This window comes from Lasioglossum baleicum, chromosome 7 (genome assembly GCF_051020765.1).
Source record: "Lasioglossum baleicum chromosome 7, iyLasBale1, whole genome shotgun sequence".
In the NCBI taxonomy this organism is placed as follows: Eukaryota; Metazoa; Arthropoda; class Insecta; order Hymenoptera; family Halictidae; genus Lasioglossum; species Lasioglossum baleicum.
In genome coordinates this window covers 3710962-3735388 of record NC_134935.1, presented here as the reverse complement: position 1 = coordinate 3735388, position 24427 = coordinate 3710962, and the positions used below count along the sequence as shown (strand labels likewise).

General features: G+C 33.7%; 2 protein-coding genes across 4 annotated transcripts; one reads left to right on the top strand and one right to left on the bottom strand.

Moving 5' to 3' along the window:
- The first annotated feature begins 273 nt into the window (after nucleotides 1-273).
- LOC143210877 (transmembrane protein 245) lies at nucleotides 274-23983 on the top strand. Of its 3 annotated transcripts, XM_076428118.1 has the most exons (11): nucleotides 274-1039; nucleotides 2891-3802; nucleotides 5629-5793; nucleotides 6741-6939; nucleotides 7274-7458; nucleotides 7542-7642; nucleotides 7730-7747; nucleotides 7832-8134; nucleotides 9869-11418; nucleotides 11497-22391; nucleotides 22482-23983. In XM_076428118.1, the coding sequence occupies exons 1-9, from the start codon at nucleotides 512-514 to the stop codon at nucleotides 10032-10034; spliced, it is 2577 nt and encodes an 858-aa protein (XP_076284233.1). In that variant the 5' UTR covers nucleotides 274-511; the 3' UTR covers nucleotides 10035-11418; nucleotides 11497-22391; nucleotides 22482-23983. The 3 variants fall into 3 exon arrangements, with proteins under 3 accessions (XP_076284233.1, XP_076284232.1, XP_076284234.1); XM_076428117.1 differs by having other exon boundaries at nucleotides 11497-23983; XM_076428119.1 differs by lacking the exon at nucleotides 7730-7747 and having other exon boundaries at nucleotides 275-1039; nucleotides 11497-23983.
- On the bottom strand, nucleotides 3073-23487 carry Beta-man (beta-mannosidase). Its single transcript, XM_076428120.1, has 15 exons — nucleotides 23351-23487; nucleotides 21581-21696; nucleotides 20829-21476; nucleotides 19205-20155; nucleotides 18785-19106; nucleotides 17518-17547; nucleotides 17305-17451; nucleotides 17079-17227; nucleotides 16810-17015; nucleotides 16482-16743; nucleotides 15347-16073; nucleotides 14643-15071; nucleotides 12898-13109; nucleotides 11515-11721; nucleotides 3073-11443 (listed from the first exon to the last, which is right to left on the bottom strand). Exons 1-15 carry the CDS (start codon nucleotides 23433-23435, stop codon nucleotides 11159-11161), a joined length of 4776 nt encoding a protein of 1591 aa, XP_076284235.1. The 5' UTR covers nucleotides 23436-23487; the 3' UTR covers nucleotides 3073-11158.
- Nucleotides 23984-24427: the final 444 nt, after the last annotated feature.

Sequence of the window (24427 nt, the reverse complement as noted above, 5' to 3'; positions counted from 1 at the left end):
TATATGTTAACTTAATTCTAAACTTCTATATATAACGAAATTAATTACAAAAATAATTGTTTTCTCATTCATCTAATATAAAATATTATTACATGTGTTTTAAAAAATGATTCCTTTTCTGGTAAATAAACTTTCTTATTCGAATAAAGGGTTATTTTTCTTTGTTTTCTTCTATTCCCGGATAATATAAGTATAAGTACACCGTGGTGTGTACTTATTGATACGCATATATTGTATACGCACATGGGGTATACGATATACGCGATGCAGAACAATGCAGAACCCAGCAGAACCATGCAGAACGCAGAACCCAGCAGAACCGCTGGAACCGCCGCAATGCGTTACCCATAGTACGACTGATGACTGATCTTTACATACTTTCCTTTTTCAACTTTCTGAAAAAAAGACAATTGTCTTAATATTTTAAAACTTTTTTGTTAAAATGTGGTAGTGAAACTATTCAAAATTGAATACTAAGCGCACGAAAGGGACTTTGATTATATGTATATTCATGATGGACAGCCCACGGCCGCCAATAGATAACCTCTTTAATATGCTGTCAGGCTTCAGTGGCATCATTTCGGATCACGAAAACGCTTTAAAGCAAGGCATTTACAATGCCTTGGCACTATTTCTGGTGTGCCTGATTTCAGTAGCCGGATATGGGTTGTATATTATATTAAGTCCTTTCGTAAAACCCCTAATATGGGCTTTGTTATGTGGGTCTGTTCTATTTCCATTCAAATATTCATTAACTACTACTGTACAATCATGGTTTGAGAAAACAGAAACATCTCATACACCGATGATTATAAACTTAACGCTATTACCCTTACAAATAGTGGACAAAATTTCGGATAATTTGGGATCGTTCCTATGGGGTCACATTAAGTATATTAGTACCATGTTCTTATTGGGTACTTTGAGTCTTGGTTTATATCATTATACACCAAATATACTAAGCTGTCTTATATGGAGAATATGTATAAGCTTCAATTCCATTCTTGGATTTTTCATAACAACGTGTAATATTTATACGGTGAGTCTTAGACCTTTAATTCTTTAATTTCTACTATCTTGAATGTGTGTGATACTAAAGAAAGTCTTTATGTACTTCATTATGTTTGTCTTTATTTTAACGATGTCTATAATTCACAATGAAGTGGTTATTAACAACATTTGAAGATCCAATAGATCTGAATGTCAATACTTTATGTTATAATATATTTTGGCGAACGATACTCCAGATTTAAAGCAATTGGATAAACAGAATTTAACCCAGCAGTGCCCATGTGGGAGTCCAGCAGATCTCCATTTCATTACCGTTTTGTAACTCGGTTGATATTTATTTGATTTTATTTTATAAGATATTGTCTGTTCGACTATTGATTTATGAGTCTCTCTCCAAACGCGACTGTCTTAAGAATGTATATGCATTTTTTGTCAACTTACAAATGTTTGTATATAAATAAAAAACCTCACTGAACAGTTTAAAGTTTCAACTTCAGATTTATCTATCCCACCTGGAATAAAGGTTTCTGCCAACAGTTGCTTAGACTTCATTTCTTAACTGTTTTCTCACAGCAGAAACGATAATAGTAAATTTTATTATTAGTAAATTTTACAGTACCAAAGTACTTCAAAATACAGCCCAGAAATGGACTTGGTTTTACATTCTACTTTCTCACTCACTCATTTCCATACCACACACATACACACGCTTGACTATGCTTTAACTACTGCTCACAATACTTCTGTTTCTGCTCTATATTTATTTTTATTCCATTTATCTTAAATTACACAACCTCCTGTGTTTGCCTTCGGTTTATTGCTCATTTCTGACTCCTCTCTGCTTAGCTTTTATCTTTCTCAGCCAGCTTACCACCCCCTCTCTTGATCTACCCTCTACTATTTCCTCTTCTCTTAGTTCACTGCCCTCTATTTTATAGCAGTCTTTTAATAGATACCTTATTGTACCTATCTGTGACCTGTGACATACATAACTAGACTACTAGACAGTGGATTTTATGCATTTTTGACATTTATTTATTTATTTAAAAGAATTTAAGTATACTGTTATATTATTTTCAACCTATTGAACACATTAAGAAAGAAATTATATTTCTATTTCACTCCAATTTGTTGCAACTCATGTAGACAATTTTTATTTTGCATAAAGATTCGCTGTGTCTATACATAACAAACATTTCTCTTTTTTCTCTTCTAGCCAGTACCGGTTTCCTTCTTCTAGGTTTCCACATCTAGCTCTTGCTGTTAGCCCTTGGCTGCCCCCTTTTCCCTCTTTTTTCTAAGTACTCTACTCTCCCTGCCGATCTTATACAGGGTGTCCCACGCAACTGGAACAGGTTGTACCTCCTAAACGGTCGGGAATAGAGGAAAATGTTATAAGAAAAAGTTGAATGGCATCAGACAGTGCATACTACGCAACTAATTGTATGCACTTTTGTGCATCGGTGCATCAAAAAAATGCAACTGCACTTTTTTTTTAATGGAAACCTACATTTTTTACTGCACTTTTTTTACTGCTTGACTTTGTTGTATTCTCTGTCTCTTTCAGTCAGAGTTTGAATTATATCTGCTTGTCGCCTCCTTTATTCTGTCAATCCTTTATTCCTAGCTGGTTGTATCCCAGTCTTCCTAAATATTCCTCCTTTTCCACCAGATACTCCTTAACTAACACTCTTCCTTTCCCCTCCCTAATATCTTCTTCATACCTCAAAGCTTCCTTTCCTGCCTTGATTCGGATCTTTTCCCCTCTTTGTTTCTTCCAGCGCTATGTACCCAGGGGTGCAATAGTCCCAGAAAGTATAATAGTAAAAAGATTATTGTTATTTCATGGCTTTTAATATATGTATATTTGTCTTTACAGATATCTGTTTTACTCGTTGGATATTTATATACATTGTATATGTATTGGACACCACATAACTCCCTTCAATTTGGTTATACTTCCTTTGTTATGTGGTTCTATATTAGTCTGTATGTTTCTAACATATTGGGAGTCTACCAAGTACTTGTGTTTATATCGTTGCAAGTACTGTGCTTAGTAGGATTTGTATATACAGTAATACTCATAATGGAAAATCAAGAGTTAGAAGGCAAACACATGACATTCATGGAAGCAGCACGCTTTGCACTTACAAATAGCTTTATTCAAACTGAAACAAAAACCACAGATGCTTACTCAGAAGACAATAACCAAGAAATGACAAGAACTGTATCAGACCCAGTAACAACAGATAGTGGATTTAATACAAAATTATATAGAAAGTCAGTGTCATTGGATGCTGATGTTAACGCAGCTTTACAAAGCAGCAAATCAAAATTTCCTAAGAGTAAGCGCTACCTTTTAAGACGATTAAAAACTGAATTAAAAATATCTATAGATGCGGAGGACAACAAGGTTGATACCGATATATACATGTATGGCGCACTATATGCCTGCATTGGTATGGTTTTGTGGAAACACAAGTGGATGATATATATTTTGATGATTCCAACGGTTTTTTATATCGTTAAGCAACTTGCTAATTATTTTGGATTATGGAAAGTGGTAACTAAACAATGCAATGCTATTCTACAAGTTATATCGGCCTGGCTAATAGAAAGACATCAGGCTCTTATGCCAGCTAATGTTAGAGGTTTATACAAAGTTATAATTATAATCGACAAGAAGTTAACAGAAGCTTTGAAAGCATCAGTCGATACAGTAGCTACAATTGCTGTGATCCTTGGGCTACTTATATTTACTATTTGTGCATCTACTTTCATAACAATACAGGTATAAGAAATAATAATTATTCAGTTTATAGCAGGGATTGTGAAAGTTTCTGAAAATAACTGTGTCAAACCGTTATACGTAACTGTATCTGCGGTTGTAACTGCAGATCTTTATGCATTTATGAAAAAATTGGTTGGGCGAAATGTAAAATGGTAAAAGATTAGAAAAATTTAAGAACATTGTAATGTTGTTTTTGATGTGACAATGCCATTAGGGGATAAAATCAATTTTTGTTTTACTTCTGCTTCCCACAATCAATGCAGAACATTTTTATTTTGCATAAAGATCAACAGTCTACACTCCTCAAAGGAATTAAGGGATCACTTGCGCGAACCCGAAAAATTGCTCCCACTTTACGTGATCATAATTCCGTCAAAAATTGCCGTATCGATATCGTTAAACAATGGTTTGAAAGCCAGAAACCTCTAGTTTCAGATGCTCTGTTTCAAATTCTTGCTATGTTGGTTTTTTATAAAGTTATAGCGAGAGAGTGAGTGAGTGAGTGAGTGAGTGAGAGGGAGAGAGAGAGAGAGAGAGAGGGGGGGAGCTGACGGTTAACAAAAAGTGCAACTTTGGAACATCACATGGGGAGAAACAAATTTTTTTGATAAATCGCGTTGACATCATTTGGAAGGGCTATCTTTCCTGTGTAAAATGTGTGGTTGTTGATTACTGTGCGATTTTTTTTATTCGAGTTATTCAACATTGACGTAAATATGGGCTTTTTAACTTTAACTACCTCCAGAAAGCGAAAAATTATCGTACAATCTTGTGCAAAAAAGCAATAGAAAGAGCGTTTCTTTCTCTTCAAGGCACTTCTTTTGTTTTTCCAATTTCATTAATATTTCGATATGCCAGGTGTTTCTGAAAATATGCTTAAAAAATGCACAATTTTCATTTTTCCTTTAACTCGCTGTCTCAGCGAGAAATGATCGTAATATCATGATCCGAACGTTAGATTGAAGCAGAGATTCTGCCGATTCGATTGAGTACCCCATGAACTCGCTGCGACAATTTTGTACCTATGGCAGCTGTGTTTGAAGTTAGTGTTTCGCAGAAATTAGCGCGCCACGTATAGCGGCTGCCTGACATCTTTCAATACGCTACCTCCGCGCCGGCCCACAGTGGAAAATATGGACCAAACTCGATTCAAAATCAAAGAACTTTCGATAGAAATGAGGTAGAGCGATGAAATTTTTTTGAAATTGAAGCTGAAACTTTGCAGAATATGGGAAAAATAGGGAGATTATGGTACGAACGTTTTTTAACCTTGAGAAAATTCGTTAAACATGTAGAATTTCAAGAAAATGTGGTTTCTCCAGTTCCACGCGCGGAACAGGACATCTGCAACTAGAAGTTTCAGGCTTTCAAACCATTGTTTAACGATATCGATACGGCAATTTTTGATGGAGTTATGATCACGTAAAGTGGGACCAATTTTTTCCGGTTCGCACAAGTAATCCCTTAATTCTTTTGAGGAGTGTAGTTATAACATTATTTTGGTTCTTCATAATTAGACTGCGGATTTTTATACATTTATGAAGAAATTAACTCGTTGAAATATAGGGCAGTGAAAAATATAAAAAATCTGAGAATGTTGTCATGTTGTTTTCAATGTAAAACGACTATGAAGGGGTGAAATGAATTTTTATTTAACTATTGCTTCCTCCAATCGATGCAGAATATTTTTATTTTGCATAAAGATCCGCAGTCTATTCATAATTGTTCCAAGAACCAAAACCGATATTATAAATGTTCTCAATCCCTGATTTAATCACTGGGCAGTGTCCAGAGCTCTTTTAATAAAATATGATTACTTATTGTAGGTTTATACAGAAGGGATACACCTTATTCAAATTACTGGAGAAATTCTTAATTCATCTTTGATGAGTAATCCAGACATAGATTGGCTACCTGAACAATGGGAAGATTCAGTTAATAGTGTACTGGACAATGCATACACATATGGGCGAAGTGCCATTTCTGATGGAGTAAGATATGCAAACCTTTCTCTAATTCCTACATATTATATACAGGGTGTCTCGTATACAGTGAAGAACCGATTGGGTAGTAATTCTACATGCAAAAGTGAATTGAAAAGAAAGAAAAATATATTTTTGTTTTAATACTTCAGTATAAGGCTGTAACTTTTCCGAAGCTTCGAAGGAAACGAAGGGAACTTCGAAGTTTCGAAGTTGCGAAGCTTCGAAGCTTCGAAGTCTTCCAAGTGCTCGAAATTTCAGTCTTCGAAATGTATGAAGTTGTAACTTATGAGTTTCATACCATGTCACGATTTTTGATAAATAAAAATATTAACTTTCAATCACCGGTGACTGACACTGAACTTTCTGTTTGGACTTTTCGTAATTAAATTGAATTTAAAAGATTGCATTCTATTAATAAATTTCGGGATCATATCACCAATGTACTTAAAAAATAATACTTCGCAAACAAAATTTTAATGAGTTTTATTACATTCGGTGAAATCGGATATCGCGGACTAAATGAAAAGAAAGGCAAGACAGGCTTGGCGCTTGACAAAACTCACGTATTCAGTAGGGCTGTAATTTTCCTTCGAAGGTCGTAGATTTCTTCGAAACTTCGAAGTTTCTGAAATCGAAGCTTCGAAATCTTCGACATTCGAAGGAAAGTTACAGCCCTACTCAGTATTAGTATTGGATTGGTTCGTAGCTTTTCTAAATTAAAATTTAAAGATAAAAATTAAGATATATGTATTATGTATATTTTGGCATAAAAATATTCTCTACAGACAATGTAGAAAATATATGACAAATGCCGTATCACTTTTTTTTATCTAAAAAGAAAGGCATAACATTGAAATCTTCATGACGAGTGTGACTCGTTAAAATACGGCAAGTGGTTAAGTGGACCACCCTGTATATATGTATATTTATAATACTTATAATATATGATTTAGGTGAAAGGTATGATGAAAGATTTAGACCCTATGAAGGCAGACCAAATGGAGAAGAAGGTTTTAGAACTTTGGGATAAACTGTACCAAGCATGGATGATGTCCAATGAAAGTTCAGACTTTGTTGAATCTAGCGTGGATGCTGCAGGACCTTATTCAGTTTGGGAAAGCTTTACCGAAAGCTTTGAAAAAACACCTTTACGTAAGCCTTTTCACACAAAATATATTGAATGTATAGAGGTGTGCGAGGACCTGAAAATGTGCGGTACTCGATGGTCGGGATGGGTTGGGAAGGGAAGACCTCGTCCAGAATCTATATAAATAAAAATCAAATGCTGTTCGTTGGTAAGCGCATCACTTGAGAACGGCTGGACCGATTTGGCTAATTCATTTTTTTAAATGTTCGTATTAGTCCGAACTAGTTTTGTATAAAATTATCGACCTGACTTGACATTTTCGGGTTATCGCACACCTTCTACAAATATGAATTAAATATATTGTAATTTGTGTACTTGATATATATTTCATTTTTGCAGAACTATTTAATATGGATAGCATAAAAAATTTTATAAAAGAAAACATTGGAATTTTTACGTCGGTTCTCAATTCTATCTGGAGTATAGTTAAGGGCAACATGTCTGTGATATTGACTATTTGTACAGAATTATTTTATATTGTGCTCATGAGTGGATCAGCTGTTCTTAATTTTCTTCTCAGCATGGTAGATAATTCATTGAAAAAATACTTTTATTTTCTAAACTGATTGAAATTTACTTTCACTGGTGAAATTTCTCGTATTTTCAGGTAGTTTTCTTCACAACACTTTTCTACCTCCTCAGCTCTAGCAACAAGAGCTATAAACCCATTGAACTAACTACATTATTTAGTCCCATTAGTTGTCACAGGTAACTATTATGAATTATTTATTAAAGTGTTTTATGAGATCACGTTCTAAAATGACTACTATGTGAAATTTATTTTTTATTAACAAGCACTCTTCCTATCGAGGGGTATGTTGAATCGTAAAAGTGCAATAGTAAATGAAAAGATAATAAATATGATGAAGAAATACATTCCCCTCTTATATTTTTTAGATACGCTGTGGCCTTACAAGAAGCAGTAATTGGAGTGTTCGCTGCGACGTTTAAACTCGCTTCCTTCTTTGGCATGTGGACGTGGTTTATACATAACTTGTTTCAAGTAAAAATTGTTTACCTACCAGCTACTTTCGCAACAATACTTGGGGCCGTGCCATTCTTAGATGCATATTTTGCTTGCATCCCAGCTACTCTGGAACTCTGGTTTACTCGAGGATCCATGGTTGCTATCTTATTTTTCATGTTCCATTTTATTGCTTGCAATATAGTGGTAACAGAATTTTACAAAGAAATCAAAGGGTATGATAATTCTATAAGTTTATGTATACAGTGACTCCCACTAATATTCGGACACTATTAAAAAGACGATAACTTTCTTAAATATTGGACGATACGATTTGAACTTTTTTGAGAAGTTAGAGCAATTAGTTTACTATACACACACAGGTTGTGAAAAGAAAATTCTTCAAAAATTGCAATTGGTCGGAATTGTAGAGAAAATACTAAAAGTTACATTTCACAACTTTTTTATGTGACGCTATATTGAAAATTTAAAAAATACGTTTTGTAGAACCGTGTCAATTATGCATTGTGAAAGTTTCATCTAAATCGGTTAATGCGGGGAAAAACGACAGACATTGAAAGATGTAAGAATTCTTAGGCCTCGTACAGACTAGAACATTTCGACGAACGGCGATCGAAACGGATTTGTGCTATTTCCAGATTTTCTTGCGAACAACTATGGGAGCTGCAGCGGCGTATACTACACAAAGAAATACAGAAAATGTTGGCAGTTCATTGAGTGAATTAAAGTTTCAAAGTAAAATGTTCAGGTCTGTACGAAGCATTAAAGACATCAGATTCGAGATTAAATGACTTGAATTTTTGGAGATGTTGCAACAACATATTGAACATGATTCTACGATACATACTCTGAAGATGGAGATGGAGATGTTGCAACAACATATTGAACATGATTCTACGATACATATTCTGAATAAAAACGGAAGGGTTAAGTTACGAGAGCGCGTTCCGTAAACAACAAGGTTGGTCACACATCGAGCCCTTTTCGGTTTGGCTGAGCGTTCTAAGCTGTGAAAATCGCACACGTCTTTTGATATGTAAATACTAGAGGTGTGCGGGAACCCGGGCATTCCTGAATCCCGATGCCGGGAACGGGATGGGAAGCCTCGTATCATGTCGGGACGGGATCCCAAAAATCCAGGGTTTTTCCCGAGAATTTTCGGGATTGCGTTCGTGGCACCGTTCGTCGAAATCTTCGTCGAAATGTCATAACATCTCCAAAAATTCAAGTCATTTAATCTCAAATCTGATGTCCTTAATGCTTCGTACAGACCTGAACATTTCAATCTACAATCTACATTTCAATCTACAATCTACATTTCTTTGTGTAGTATACGCCGCTGCAGCTCCTATAGTTGTTCGCAAGAAAATCTGGAAATAGCACAAATCCGTTCCGATCGCCGTTCGTCGAAATGTTCCAGTCTGTACGAGGCCTTAGATTTATTACAGTTAGAGGTCGAAAATTGGGAAAAACAGCATGCTGTCAACCAGGCCTGTCGGAGCGGCCAGGATTGTGCCGAGGGTAGCTCGTACCGGCATGGTGCCGACTGCCGAAGCAAGAACACGAGCCCACGCGAGCTTATGTGCCATGGCCAGAATCTAGCATTTTTGCTTAGTAATTTTTACCATTTTTAAACGTTTGTAGCTCATTACAACGACGATTGATTTTGATGAAACTTTCAGAATATGTTTAATCGATACATATCTAGAAAACGTGTTTTCTAGATTTTCAAAATACATTTTTTAGTAGTAAAAATTTTGGTCACGTTGTGTAGCAAACCAATTGTACTAACTTCCCGAAAATTTTAAATCGTATGGTCCAGTATTAAAAAAGTTGTCGTCTTTTTAAGAGTGTCCGAATATTAGTGGGAGTTACTGTAAATATATTTTTCAGCAATTTCTATCTAATCTAATGAAATTCTAATCTAATCTAATGAATCTCTATTCTAGTGGCGGACATCCTTACCTTACAGGTCTTTCAATAGCAGGTGGTATCTTTTGCCTGGGAGTAGAGGGTGCGATTTTTGGCCCATTACTGTTATGTTGCATTATGGTAGCAATTAATTTGAGTCGTCGCTATCTTAATTCACCTGCGGAAGAAGTTATAGATAAATAGTTCAGGAAAATATACTTTATACCAAATGATAACGCTTTACTACGCTTAGAACAAAGCAATTCTCAAACACGAAGAATGCCATTAAACTAAAATAGTATTTATATAGTATACTAAACAAATAATAAGCTTCCTGCCAATAAGAAGATCGCCACGGTTGTATCTAGTGATTACAGTAACGTCTGTACGTTACTATTATATGATATTATTTCTATAATAATATCGCTTTTATAGTTTATTTTGTTATATCTTGCTAACAATGTGATTCAAAAGATGGTACAATAAGGAAATTCATTTTACGCTTATTAATATTAGATGTCTTTACGTTTTTAACATTATAGTTGAATACACTTTGTTATTTATTGCTAAAAAGAAGTGTAAATGTAACATAAAATATGAACCTGTGTATATAACTTTACAAATGTACATACATATAATATATTTTTTGAGTCAGCTAGTTTAAAAGTGTATAGCGGACCCTACACGGTCAATCAGGAATGACAGTCTGATTGAACAGTCAGACCAAGTCGGACTGTCAATCCTGACCAATCCTGACTGATCCTTACTTCAATCACGATTGACAGACTGATTATCAGATTGACAGTATTGAATGTTGAAATTTTATAACCAATAACTAAGTCGCAATGTCTTTTAAAGAGAAAGCCTGTTAGTCTCCCCTCCACTTCCCGTGATTGAAGCTCGGATTTCCAAATATCTGGAAATCCGTCAGTCCATTTCATCAGTATATCAGTATTAATCTTTCACGATCAATCCGAATGTCAATCTTCGACAAAACTGTCATTCCGATTGACCGTGTAGGGTCCGCTTATGAATTTATCTTCAGTTTCATGTTTTGTGTAATATACTAACTTCAATATTATTAATGTTACGGTATAATATTACTCAAGGCAAATTTTTAAGCAAAAATTATATTCTCAATATTGAAAAACAAATTTATATATATTCGCAACATGATTAACTCAAATATATGGTACTTGACAATTAGCATAATTGTAATTGTACTTATAATTCTTATTGGGTTTGAGCTTTATTTACATCGACAACAATATTTTTATAATTAAGCCAATAAAGTTCAATTAACAGTGGATGTTAAACATTTGATGAATTTAATAAAAAATTGTGTATGTATCTTCTTTCTTCGGATTATAAATGTCAGAGAGTGTAGTAATTCTTAGGTAAAATTTAAACACTTCGTGTGTAACCGCTTCACACGCATGGAAAACAACAGTTTTTCTTCTTTCGAACATGTGGAAACCGTTTTCCGAGAAACGGCCGCAAATATTGCCTGCTTCCAGCGATACAAAAAATGCCACATTATCTGTTGTTAATTCACATACCATATCTGGATAGTTGGAATATGTTCCAGGTATGCGGTAATCATTTACTTCGACCTAATAGGAATATGATTGAATTAATAGTGTCTAACATTTACTTATATTTACAGAGTCATGTGTATACTTACCGAAATGTTTACCATTGGAAGAACGATCGTTTTAAATCCATCGCTTGGATATATATAATTTCTAGGTGCTATTTGAGATCCAGTTTCATCTTTTAAAGTAAGTGTGGTAATACAATTCGATTTTGCAGTCCTATCAATTTGACATTCAGGAATTATTGTAGAATTCAAGTGTGCATTATTGTGAATTTTAGTTGCTGCATTTGCTTGCTAGAAAAATAATTATAAATGTACATTACATATTCTTTCTTAAGTAATATATATGTATGCACTTTTCTTATACAGGGTGAGTCCGAAGAAACAGAACACCTAAATATCTCTGTTACTTTTCGTTGTACAAAAAAACTTCTTAGGACAAAGTTACATTGTTTGAAGGACCAAATGTAACGGTGTAAGCGAAAAAATTTTCAAGGTCATTTTTTTACAAGATTTCAAGGTCATCGATATTTTTTTAAATGGACTGAGGTATTTTTTAATACATCAATCGATGCAGCTGGACATTCGTTATAAAAAAGTACTAACCTATGTATGTCGAAATGTTAGTGTGGTTCACGAGATATTTCAATTTAAATAACTCTAAAACACCATTACTGTCGTACTAACACGTGACACAAGTAAGTAAACTGGTTCTTTGTTGACTTTTTAAACGTGATCACCTCTATCATACAGCGCCATTCTTCACCTTTCATTCAAGCCCTCGAACGTTGCAAAACTCCCACTGGAACACGTTCTAAAATCGTCTCGAAGACGTCGTGTCTAATCTGGTTCGGATAGTCGAGGCTCCACTATATCGTGAATTAGGCAAACAATTATAGTTCGAACTGCATCGTGTGGGATATCATTTTAACCCGAAAAGAGCCGCCCGTGTGCCAGTGGAGGTTTCATAAATAAACAATCAAAAATAAGAAAGTTACGAACAGAATTTTGCGTTGAAAAATAAGTTTGAGACACAAATTGATCTGAATTGATTCTAATCGAATTCGTTCGCTAGTGTACAGAGTCGTAATTTAGGGGCTGACATTCCTCGACAGCGTAATGTAGCAAACTTTATCGAATTTGCAAGTAAGTAAACGCTAACGTCTTAGTACGACAGTAATGGTGTTTTAGAGTTATTTAAATCGAAAATCTCGTGAACCACTAACTTTTCGACTACATAGGTAGGTACTTTTTTATAACGAATGTCCAGCTGCATCGATTGATATATTAAAAAATACCTCATTCCATTTAAAAAAATATCTTGAATTGAAAATTTTTTCGCTTACACCGTTACATGTGGCCCTTCAAACAGTGTAACTTTGTCCTAAGAAGATTTTTTGTACAACGAAAAGTAACGGAGATATTTAGATGTTCTGTTTCTTCGGACTCACCCTGTATATATATACTTACTATAGTTATATTGTGAAAACTATATGATTGAACAGGTTTCATACTGTTGCTTGTATAAAGATTGACCTCCAATGTAGTGTTGGTTATTGGATGTAACTTCTCAGAAACAATATAAATTGAGAAATCAGTTACTTTAATATAATATGTGACTATAATAGGAGCAAAAAAGTCTACAGCATAATAGTGAAGCATTTTCCATCGGCCGTTAATGTCTAAAAATATAGTGTAATGAACGATAATAAAATCAACTTTAGTACAGTAGAATTCCGATTATCTGGCATGCTCGGGACCGAGGATTATCTCTCGTCTTTTCCACAATTAGATCACTTTTGATTTCAATCCATTAAATAGTTTCTTCTGTAGAAAGTTTGTCTAATGAATTACGTAAAGAAATATTTTGAATTGAAACAATATTTTATTTAAGAATTTCTTCTTGGAACATAGGTTGAATTAAGGTAACATTTCTGAAAGTATATTACAAAAACATTATCTGTTTTTAATTGAAAGATAGGAGCATGAACTCTACAATTCTTCAAAGGCAGAACAGCCTGCGTATCCTTCGAAAGACTAAGTTTTCCAAAATTATTTCTAGCACCTGGTATACAGTGACTCCCACTAATATTCGGATACTCTTTAAACGACGATAACTTCTTAAATATTGGACGATACGATTTGAACTTTTTTGACAAGTTAGAACAATTGGTTTGCTACACAATGTGAAAAAAATTTTTGAAAATAATTTAAAGTTTTCGGAATTGCAGTGAAAATACTAAAAGTTGTATTTTTCAACTTTTTTATGTGAAAATTTAGTAAACACGTTTCGTAGATACCCAGTCAGCCAGGTCTGCCTCGAGCAGAAATCGAGCCCAGCCTGGCGAGCAGGTAACGGGCATTATACTGGCCTAACGTCGCTCGAAAGAGCTCGTAAGCAAACGTGCTCGATTTTGGACGGGCATTTATGCGCGCATAAGTAGCGCATTCTGCCGGCAGAAAGACTGGGCATCTGCCCGGCAGCTTGTGCTGGGCAGAATCCAGGACCGAGCGGCCAGCATTGTGTCCGGGCAGCTTCTGGCGGGGCAGGGCCGAGCAGATGCCCGGTCTTTCTCTGCCAGGCATATACGCGCACAGCTGCCCGTCCAAAATCGAGCATCTTGTGCTTCGAGCTCGAGCAGCTTCGAGCGACGTTCGGCCAGTATAATGCCCGTTACCTGCTCGCCAGGCTGGGCTCGATTTCTGCTCGAGGCAGGCCTGGTTGACTGGGTACGTCTACAAAACGTATTTTGTAAAATTTAGTATTTTTTCTACAATTCCGACCAATTGCAATTTCTGAAGAAATTTCTTTGCACATCCTGTAGGAAGCTAATTACTCTAGCTTCCCCAAAAAGTTCAAATCGTATAGTCCAATATTAAAAAAGTCGTCGTTTCCTGTTTTGAGAGCGTCCGAATATTAATGGGAGTCACTGTACCTGAAGTCGCTAAGAAATTAATTTTTATTTATTGCATCATTTATCCACGCTTCGTAGATAACAGGCAAATAAAGAAAATTCTTAAAAGCTCTGGGCTTATATATTTTTCAATAACAAATAGTTTTAACTTGAAACGTTTTATGAATTGTTCTTCACCTCCTGCCAATGTAGAATTCAACAAACTTCACCATAAAAGGCCAGTTTCTAGATAGAAGAAGCAGTAGTACTACTGTCGGATAATCGAAATTTTACAGTACCTGTTTTCAATTGTTTAATCACCTATAGAAGACCACGACGGAGCTTGCCAAACATCGTTTAATTGCCAGTATAATGCCCCCATTGTCATCCCTTCACCTATTTCGTTTAATTCAGACATTGATTGTCGATAGAATTCTGTTTGCACCTTTACAGAAACAGCTTGATTAATTTGACTTAAATATATGAAATTTTCGAAGTCTAGCATTGTATTTTGAAGATTAGGTATTTTAAAATTCTTCGAGATGAGACCCCTCATGTATAAATTTCCTAATGGTAAATGTTGACGATGCATCATAAAGTCACTGTCCTCGTTTAAATCATTAATTGTTTCAACGACTGGTATCATGGTATAAATTGATGGCAGTGATTGGAATCCATATTCAGATGAAAATCTAGCAAGAGGATATTGGTGCATATCCCATCCATTATTAACATAGTTATAATAATGAACTGAAAAAATATTTTATCATATTATGTCATCTATTTAATATTAACCTCTTGCCTTACACTATCGTGTCTGTAATGTTAATTTCTATTTTGGTTTTGTTTATGTACAGTTATATGTATATTGGAGAACATATACATAGGCATACAATAGATGTAAATTTTCTCCATTTTTAGAAAATTACGATCTACAGAAAAGTTCTAATCACTGAAACCGTAAAATAAATCATAGGGCAAGGGGTTAATATTTGATATTTCAATTAGAGATAAATGTATTTTACCATCTCCATAAAACTTTGAATATGGATTCTCTTCAGTATAATTATATTGTTCTGCGTATAGTCCATTGCTAGGACTAGATACCACAAAGGGTCGGGTAGAATCTAATTGTTCTACTTCTTTTTTTATCAAATCTACATAAAGCTTAACATAATCAGTTTTATATATTCGAGAAGTCCCCGTTCCATACCAGTTCTCGTACAAAGCTGCTTCATTTTCATTATTACCAGCCCAGAGAACAATGCTAGGGTGATTCTTTAATCTTCGTACATTTTGCACAACTTCTTCTTTGACAGACTCGAGAAATGTTTCTGTGGTCGGATACATTCCGCATGCAAACATGAAATCTTGCCAGATCATGATTCCATATTCATCAGCTAAACTATAAAATAATTCCGATTCGTAAAGGCCACCACCCCAAACCCTGAGCATGTTCATATTTGCTGCTTTCACAGATTCTAATAAATGTTTAATTGTATCTGGTTTAGCACTTTGTTCTGGAAATATACTAGCTGGAATGTAGTTACTGCCCTTTGCAAATATTGGAATGCCGTTTATTTGAAAGTAGAAACTCAATCCTTTCTTAAGGGGTTTTTGTACAAGTTCCACCGTTCTGAAACCAATACGGACTGATTTCCGTTTTCTACCATTATTTGTTGTTGCAATTATAGTCAACGAATAGAGAGTTTGATTGCCATAACCATTCGGCCACCATTTGTCCACCAGTTTCTGTCACAAAAAATGTTTTTGCATTAATAACGTACACAGTCAGGGACAAAATTAAGTGACCACCTTTTAACAATTAATAACGTTTTTAAAATTGAGCTAAACGATTCTAGCTTTTAAAGAATGTCCACTTAATTTTGTCCCTGACTGTGCATTAATTATATACTTGTATATTATGACTAGACTGTGGATGCTTATGCAATTTGCAATTTTTGTAGACGAATTTTAAGAGAAACTCGAATAAAATAGAATCTTATTTTCTATGATAGTGGACTTTCTAGATCTGAAATAAATTAAAATAGAACTAAATTTCGTGGTATTTTATATCGTAGCATTTTTTCAAAATTTTCGATGGCCATAATTGCATGCATAAAGATCTGCAGTCTAATTATGACACTTTGTTAAACATACCACAGGTATTTTCAGGGAAATGTTGGTTTCTATAGATGCATTGCTTGTATTTAAAATAATAGTATTAGAATTAGAAATATTTGTTTGTCCATTAATATTCAAGATACACGAAATTTCGCAAGGTAAAAGTTGAATATTTCTCTGCTGTATAACTTCAAGATGTATTGTTGCTATAATATTCCAAAATTTTTCTACTTTAAGTACATCAGTCGCAATGTTTTTGATAAAGATGTCATTCACAGGAATTACTTCCACACTTTTCCTGCAATGTCTTTATTATTACTGCATGCCAGATTATCAGATAGATGTGATAAAAAGAATATAGTACCAAATACCCATAGAGGGAAAAGCTGGACCCCAATCCCATGAAAAACTTGCTTGCATTTTTCTTATATGATTAACGTGACATTCTCCATTATAAGTTGTTGGTACACATACTGGTGGAACAATGTACCTCATTGCTTGTGTTTCGTATAAAGCTTTAGCCTTTTTCACAGCGGAATCAAAGAAAACTGATAGTGAATTTTCCCCTTTCTAGAAATTAAATATTATACTAATTCGTATTTGTAACTTGCAGCGGAAGAATGTGTATCTTACCTTTAAGTATTTTGTGATGTCAAATGTATATTGTACAAACATATTTGATGTTTTTCCAATTTCTTGCGCATTTATTGAGATTGTGGCAAATGTATCCAAGCCATGAAATATTAATATCACTTTGGGAGCGCTTAGTAAAGTCTTATTTACTACAAAACACTTAATTTAAATAATTCTTCTAAACATAGTACACACAAAACATAATAATAGAATTTAACTTAATTACCATGAAATCTTTTACTATAGATAACTGATTGATTACCAATCCATCGGTTGTTTACATCGTTACTTGCCGCAAGATTTTCTGATATAATATTTGCTTTATACAAATCTGTATAAATTCCTCCTGGTACAGTTGCAGGAAACATAATTGCTGTAAAATTATTATCTCATTGAAAAAAAGTGATTTGTCATAGTAGAATTATAGAGAAAATCTTACCATGTCCAGATTTCTCCATAGTAATTTTACCTAAATAGGAAATATATGTATTAATTATATGTTTAAATGAATAGGTTATAAAAATCCTTAATTCAAATTGTTTAATAATACCTGACCATGAGCCATCTAAGGTTATGGTTAAAACAGTTCTAGCAATTAAAAATGTAATTATGAGAAAATGAAAAATTTTTATAATGTTCATATTCGTCAAAATGTAGTTGTTTTTTCTATAACAGTTCGATTTTGTACATTCTCGCACGTTATAATTTATAAAGCGTTACTACACCAATGAATAACAGAAACGAACATAAGATTCGTGTAAATTTCCTCTCTGTTAATATCTTCTTCGTCCTCTTGACTCGAGAGTCTTGAGATTAATATCAGCAGTTAGGATTAATGAAATAACACGTGTAAATATAGCATTTTATTCATAAACAAGAACGCTTATTTGTATAAAAATACATTATTCTATCGTATAATAAAAATTTTAAGCTCGTAAAAATTGCAGTTATATAAATGCTTCACACAATTTTACGTTTCTTTTTTCTAAACGTATATTGCAATTTTCTTAATAAGAAGTTCTGGTTCACATGAAATTAATTGAATTTATTGTGCGCGTATCATAATCAATTTTCATTATACATATATTGAACATGAAAGAGCTACATAATTTTTAACTTATCAAAAGCTTCCATACTTTTACCGTTTATTTTATCTTCACTAAATTTTTTAAGTAAAATGAATAGCATTTTAATCTTAATCTAAAATAATAAATATTCCTTTAGCAAAACTACACGTTAGCATATATAATGCACGGAATGTTAAAGAAATAATATATAACGTATTGATTTGCATTTGTATTCTGCCTTTTCTATACATCCATGTAGTATAAAAGAGCTTAGAATATACGCTTTCACTTTTTCAATATAACAGAATAATGTAACGGTAGGTTGCAATTAGTCAACCATTCTGTTTATCAACATATAAATACATATATACAGTATACCTATCTGCCAATTTTAGGACAGAAATAATATATCTTTTTAAAGTTTCCTTCTTTTACTGGAATGTATTTGTGTCCTGCTATTTGATGGAAATTGTCTTCTATAATCTATTTCAGAATCTGTTTGCTCACTAATTGGTTTATAGCAACGGATCGGCGAATTAAGAATGTTATCAGTTTCAGCACTTTTACATTCTGGAAAAATTCATAAGAATTAATGAATTTCAAAGAAACCCCAATTCACGATTTCATAAAAATGTTTACCAAGTGACGATTCTTCTTGATGTTGTTTCTGCAAACAATTGTTCACATGTTGCTCATAGTTTGTACAGTTAGTCGTCGTGTATTTTAGACACACACCGCATTCAAGAATTTCTTCGTTGTTAGTATTTATCGGCGCAATCCTACTTCGTGTAAAACTAGCATTATTCTCGTCTTCATTGTCAGTTACGTATTGCTCGCATCCGGCAGCGTGTGTTTCTATTTTATCACTTGGGAAACACTGATTGCAAATAGGACAATTTACATTGTTCGATACATCATCTATAGTAACATCCATTTTTCTAATTGTCGAACTGCTATTCTCCTATAAAGAAAAAACATGGTGTATACAACATATTTTGTAGATACACAACTTCGAAATAATTTGTGTTTTACGAAGAAAAAATGTAGAGAAATTGTTACCTGGAACAACGTTTCGTTCTGATTTTGTTTATATAAGTCATATATTCTCTTTTTATTTTCTTCGCTGGCTTGCTTTTGAGACTTTATGTTTGCTATACTTTTCCACTTCTTACCCATTTCCTCTCTAGATTTCTCTCTCTCCTCTCTTTGTTTCTGTCTTTGTTGCCTCTCTTCTATTTGCTTTTTATAAAATTCTTCCCTTTTCCGTTTCTCTTCCTGCTCCTTTCTTTGAGCTTGCTCTTTCACCGTTTCCATCTTCTTTTGTTTTTCCATTTGAATTCTATCTAAAATCATACACTCGTTTTTTATTCTATGCGAAAGACCTTTTATCGGTAGCGGTTTAATTTCCGTAGTTTCCGATGACGTTTTCATTTCATCCGCAGCATTGTCTTTCTCTAATTCTAAAAGAATTTCTTCATCTGTTAGGATGTTATTTTTCTCTTGGCAGTCTAAATTTATGGCACTTTGTTCCTCGCTACTATCGTACGGTGATGAAGCGTTAGCAAGAATATTAGTATTATGTTTTTTCTTCTTATTTATACATTTCCTAGTGCTTGGAGGAGTAATTTTTCTTGAATAGGAAGGAAGTAGTTCAGATGATAGATATTCACATTTTTTCTGTTCTACATCCAAACTTTTAGTTTCCGTAACAGTGTTTTTTCTAATATCCTCATTGTCAACATATTCGTTTTCACCCACAGTAACGCACATTTCGTTGTCAGAATGTAATACTCTGTTCGATAGTTCGTAAGGTTGTGTTTTTTTTTTCTTAATTACTATATCATCTTCATCGCTGTCAGAATGTGACGTGTTAGAAGAAGAAACAACCAAGGCTGATTTACGTTTATTAGGTCGTTCAATATTATATATGTCTGTACACTCCATTGAATTTTCTTCAGTCTTACTGTTCGTTAATGATTTTCTATCCAAACTACTTTTAGCAACTTCCACCTACAGAAACGTTGAAGAAGGATTAGAATTGCACTAGACAGAATAAAGAGGACAACTATTCACGTTTTTTTTACAGAAATATTGTTTATTCAAAAATGGGTTTGTAGCTTACAGTTTTGATTACTGTTTTGTTGTCTTGTTTTATAAATACTTATGTATACATATGTTTATATAAATGCAATCTTTACAACATTTTATAAAAAACACTGATCACAAATTTCAATTATTGTGTATATAAAGTATTACTGTTATTTCTCTCGAACTAGTAATAAAATCAATTATTATTATTATTATTGCATAAAAGAAAACTCAAATTATAGAGAAAACTTGTTTGAAACAAGTTAAATTTGATCGTAAGGTAATTGTAAAAGATAAAACATTGAATACTGCTCATCTCGAAGAAATCATATAGAAGAATCAATAGTTTGCACATTTTTAATTGAAAGAAAATAATCAATGATCTATAATCACATTAATTATGTTAGGAATACCAATGTTTCAAGTTTAGTTTCAGCAGATTAAACACAATCTTGATTGACGCATTTAAATACAATATAACAAATATTTTTCCATGGCACAATGTTGTACTCGGAATAGGTGAACTTGTTATTTCAAAGAATAAAATATTTCCTGAAATTTGTTAATGGTATCTGTAAGAAATGGAGGTACCCACCTGAATGGGTGACCCCCATTGAAACTTAGAATCAGCAGTATGATGCCAGCTATACCAGAATTCTGCTGTTCGTTTCAGATGCATGTTTAACGCGGCCAGCAGTTTCTCGAATGATTCGGATGTATCTGCATTTTTGCACAATTTGAATAGCATTCGATCCTGCGCTAAAGGTCGTTCAGGCTCTTGTAAAGGCACATCATTTTCACTGACACACGAATCGAGTGGGTTAATCTGCCATCTTTCCAATTTTTGGCTATTGTTCAAATGCGTGTCTACCTTTATCTCTGCATCGTTTGTACCATGAGAATCTTGCAAAGTGTTCTTTTCTTTCAGAGGGATATACTTGTTCAAGTTGCGGGAATAATTGTCTCTCATATTTAGATTATCGTGTAATTTGTCGAATATATCATCGTTGTCTAAGGTTTTGTTCCTGTAGAGATAATTTCGGGAATCGGCAATCGCAGGTGCAAGTTCAGGACTGTCATGATTGCGAGACAAGATTTGATCATGTATCGGCGAGGTGTGATTAGATTTATGTGAATGTATCAACCTGGATAAATCACTGTCTTCTTCGATTTCCAATTCATGTGCTAAATTTGACTTGGACACTAGTTCTGCAGAACACTCGTTAGAAGTATGTAACAGTTCCTAAAAATTATAATCGCTAATGTAAAACCTACGATAAAATACACTTACTACTCAAATATGTAAATCAAATAATTGTTAATTATTATTATTAAAAGTTTATTAACCTTTTGTGCATTTTTCTCATCTTTGCCCACATTTGCCATATCCTTGGATTCATTAATAAAACCCAAGATATCTTTCATTTCCTTGTATGTGTACCATGATTCATACATTTTCATATCTAAGAAAGAAACCATTCTTTAACATAATTCGATTTTTATGAAGAAATATCCATATACAGGGTGGTTTACCAGATATTACCACTTCGATTTTCGTCATTATTAAGGTTGAATGGTTTGGAGAAATTTTTGTATTGTATTTTGATTTTTTCAGTATGTTTTTAAATGAGATCGTATGTTTTTTCCTGCACCAATCGATGAAGCTTCATATTCTTTACAAAAAAGTATCGGAAAACCATTAGTTAAGAAGATATTTTAATTTTAGTGTTTTATGAAATCAAGACTCCCTTAATAATGTTGTAGTGATTTTATTCACAGAAAAGATTCAATGCGGCGACCGTTTACATCGCGACATTTTCTGAATCGAGAAAGTAATGATTGTTATACATTATGTAATAAAATTGGTGGTATGTTATTGCATTCAGTGATAATACGGTCTTTTATATCAGCAATTGCAGTCAGAGCCTCGGCGTATACTTTATTTTTCAAGTAACCCCATAAGAAAAAGTCGAGGGGTGTTAAATCAGGTGATCTTGCCGGAAAATGAATGGGACCACCTTGTCCTATCCAACGATTCAGAAATATTTGATTTAAGGCATTTCTTGTTATTCTTTCATAATGTGCAGGACAATCATCATATTGGAGTCACATTGTTTGTCGAACATGCAATGACAAATCATGTAAAATTGACCATAAGGTATTTGAATTCGTAACATTATCAAGATAGTTGTGAATATCTCCTTAACCAATGGTTTTTCGATATTAATTGGTTAATATTTTTTTGTAGAGAATATGAAGCTTCATTGATTGGTGCAGGAAAATACATACGATACCATTTAAGGAAATACTGATCACCATCATATCTCATCTACACGTCCCCCTACAAAAAACTCACAACACCAAAGTATGTATCTCTCGAAACCATTCAACCTTATATAAACATTTTTTGCTACGAATAATAATAATGATGAAAATCGAGGAGGTAATATCTGGTGAACCACCCTGTGTATAAAATAAACTTTAGATTCATTTCAAGAGCTAAGATATCCCTTACTAATGTATTTAAGAAAGTTTTAATACAGTCAAACCTCGATAACTCAAAAATCTCTATAAGACAAAAATTTATATCATTCCCTTCCGCTGCACTTTAAAAACCTCTATAAATCGAAATAAAATTTCCTTTAATTTGAATTATTTTCCACAAGTGTGGAAGCTAAACAAGCGAAAACAACAGTAAATGTTTTACAAAGTTTCATAGGAAGATGCAATTATATTGAAGAAAATGTATTCCCTGCTTTGGTTACCGTTGAAAATATCATTGATCAACAATCTGTTAATTCATTAACGCAGAGCAAAATCACAGATTTCTTTAATATGTAAGAGCCTAGTAGATTACATTTACTATATGTATACAATAAATAACTAATCTACAAGAATTGAACGTTTCTTTTTTTAAAACTATTCCAATCAGCAAGTTATTAACTTTTGAACAAATCCCCTGTAACTCTGTCTCTCTCTCTCTCTCTCTGCTATAACTCAAAGATCTTAATTCTTCCCTTGAGATTCTAGTTATCGAGTATATTCGACCATAATATTCTAAAGCATATAATTAGAAAACATTCCAAGGTTAATTATAATAAAATAACATTTAATTACCACGAAGCTCTCTTTTCATTTCCTCCTCTTCTTTTTCTTTAGTTGTCAACAACTCAGGCTTATCTCTGTCCATATTGTTTGACATGTTTTATTTTCAAGTTCAATTCGAAACAGCAACTGTCAATAAATCGTTTTGTACGCAATAAAGCGTATTTTAAGTCTACAGTTCATATATATCTGCTGACTTAAGTTTTTCCACATCACTGCTTAAATAATTGTAGTCTTAAAAGACATATATACGCATTGATAGGATCAAAAGAAAAATTGACCAAGAGGCGTGTATCATACACAAATCACGATCCGAATCTGAAATCAGTATCACATACATATCTACATTATTGTACCTGCGTTTCAGTCCTTTCATTCAGAAAGAAAACTATGTATTTACTGGGAAACCATGCAAATTATGGTTAACTATATATTTCCATTATTTCAAGTAATGTATTTAAATACTGCAATACGTTACTGTGCACCGATAATGATTAATCTCGACATTTTTAATTAATGTCTAAATAAGTTGATGTACGTAAAAAGAATATACAATATTTCCTTCACAACGTCGCGTTTGGCGATCTCTCCGGCGTCATGTTTTATATCCCCATCATTCCGTTACGCATCCGTCAGTCGTCAGTGCGCAGGTCTTTAATAAAAAAAAAGTGATGAACAAGAGAGATGATATGAAGCACAAGCATTGATATATCGGATTGGACTGATTGGAGATGCTTGAAACGATTTGAAGAAGGTTTTGGCATGATGCGCCACTATCGAAGGTCTTTTGTACTAATCCTCTTTGTTTTGTACTATGTACCTATTTACTTCCCTTCGCCCCGCGATCACCCACGGTGCTCAACGCTTTGCCTCACTTTGCCACGCCACCAATCAGAGCAGAGATATTGGTGCAAGATTTCACGCGCATGCGTGGCCATTTCAGCCTCAGTAAAGTAAGATTCTCGATGAAATGGGGTACCTTGAGCACCCCGCAGAATTTTAAAAAATTGGTATGATTTAATTCTGAAATATAAATGTACAACATGTGTATTTATGAATATTTTGTAACTCGTAGGACACGTCCTGGAG

Bases quoted from the DNA above. Each gene is read 5' to 3' on its own strand.
- LOC143210877 (XM_076428118.1), top strand. From the start codon at position 512: ATGATGGACAGCCCACGGCCGCCAATAGATAACCTCTTTAATATGCTG. The intron at 5,794-6,740 runs GTAAGATATGCA...TATATGATTTAG, and splicing joins GAAGTGCCATTTCTGATGGA to GTGAAAGGTATGATGAAAGA. The intron at 7,459-7,541 runs GTAGATAATTCA...TCGTATTTTCAG, and splicing joins TTAATTTTCTTCTCAGCATG to GTAGTTTTCTTCACAACACT.
- Beta-man (XM_076428120.1), bottom strand. From the start codon at position 23,435: ATGTCAAACAATATGGACAGAGATAAGCCTGAGTTGTTGACAACTAAA. The intron at 17,548-18,784 runs GTAAACATTTTT...TTTCCTATTTAG, and splicing joins TCAAGAAGAATCGTCACTTG to GTAAAATTACTATGGAGAAA. The intron at 16,074-16,481 runs GTATGTTTAACA...TTTTTGTGACAG, and splicing joins TTTCCCTGAAAATACCTGTG to AAACTGGTGGACAAATGGTG.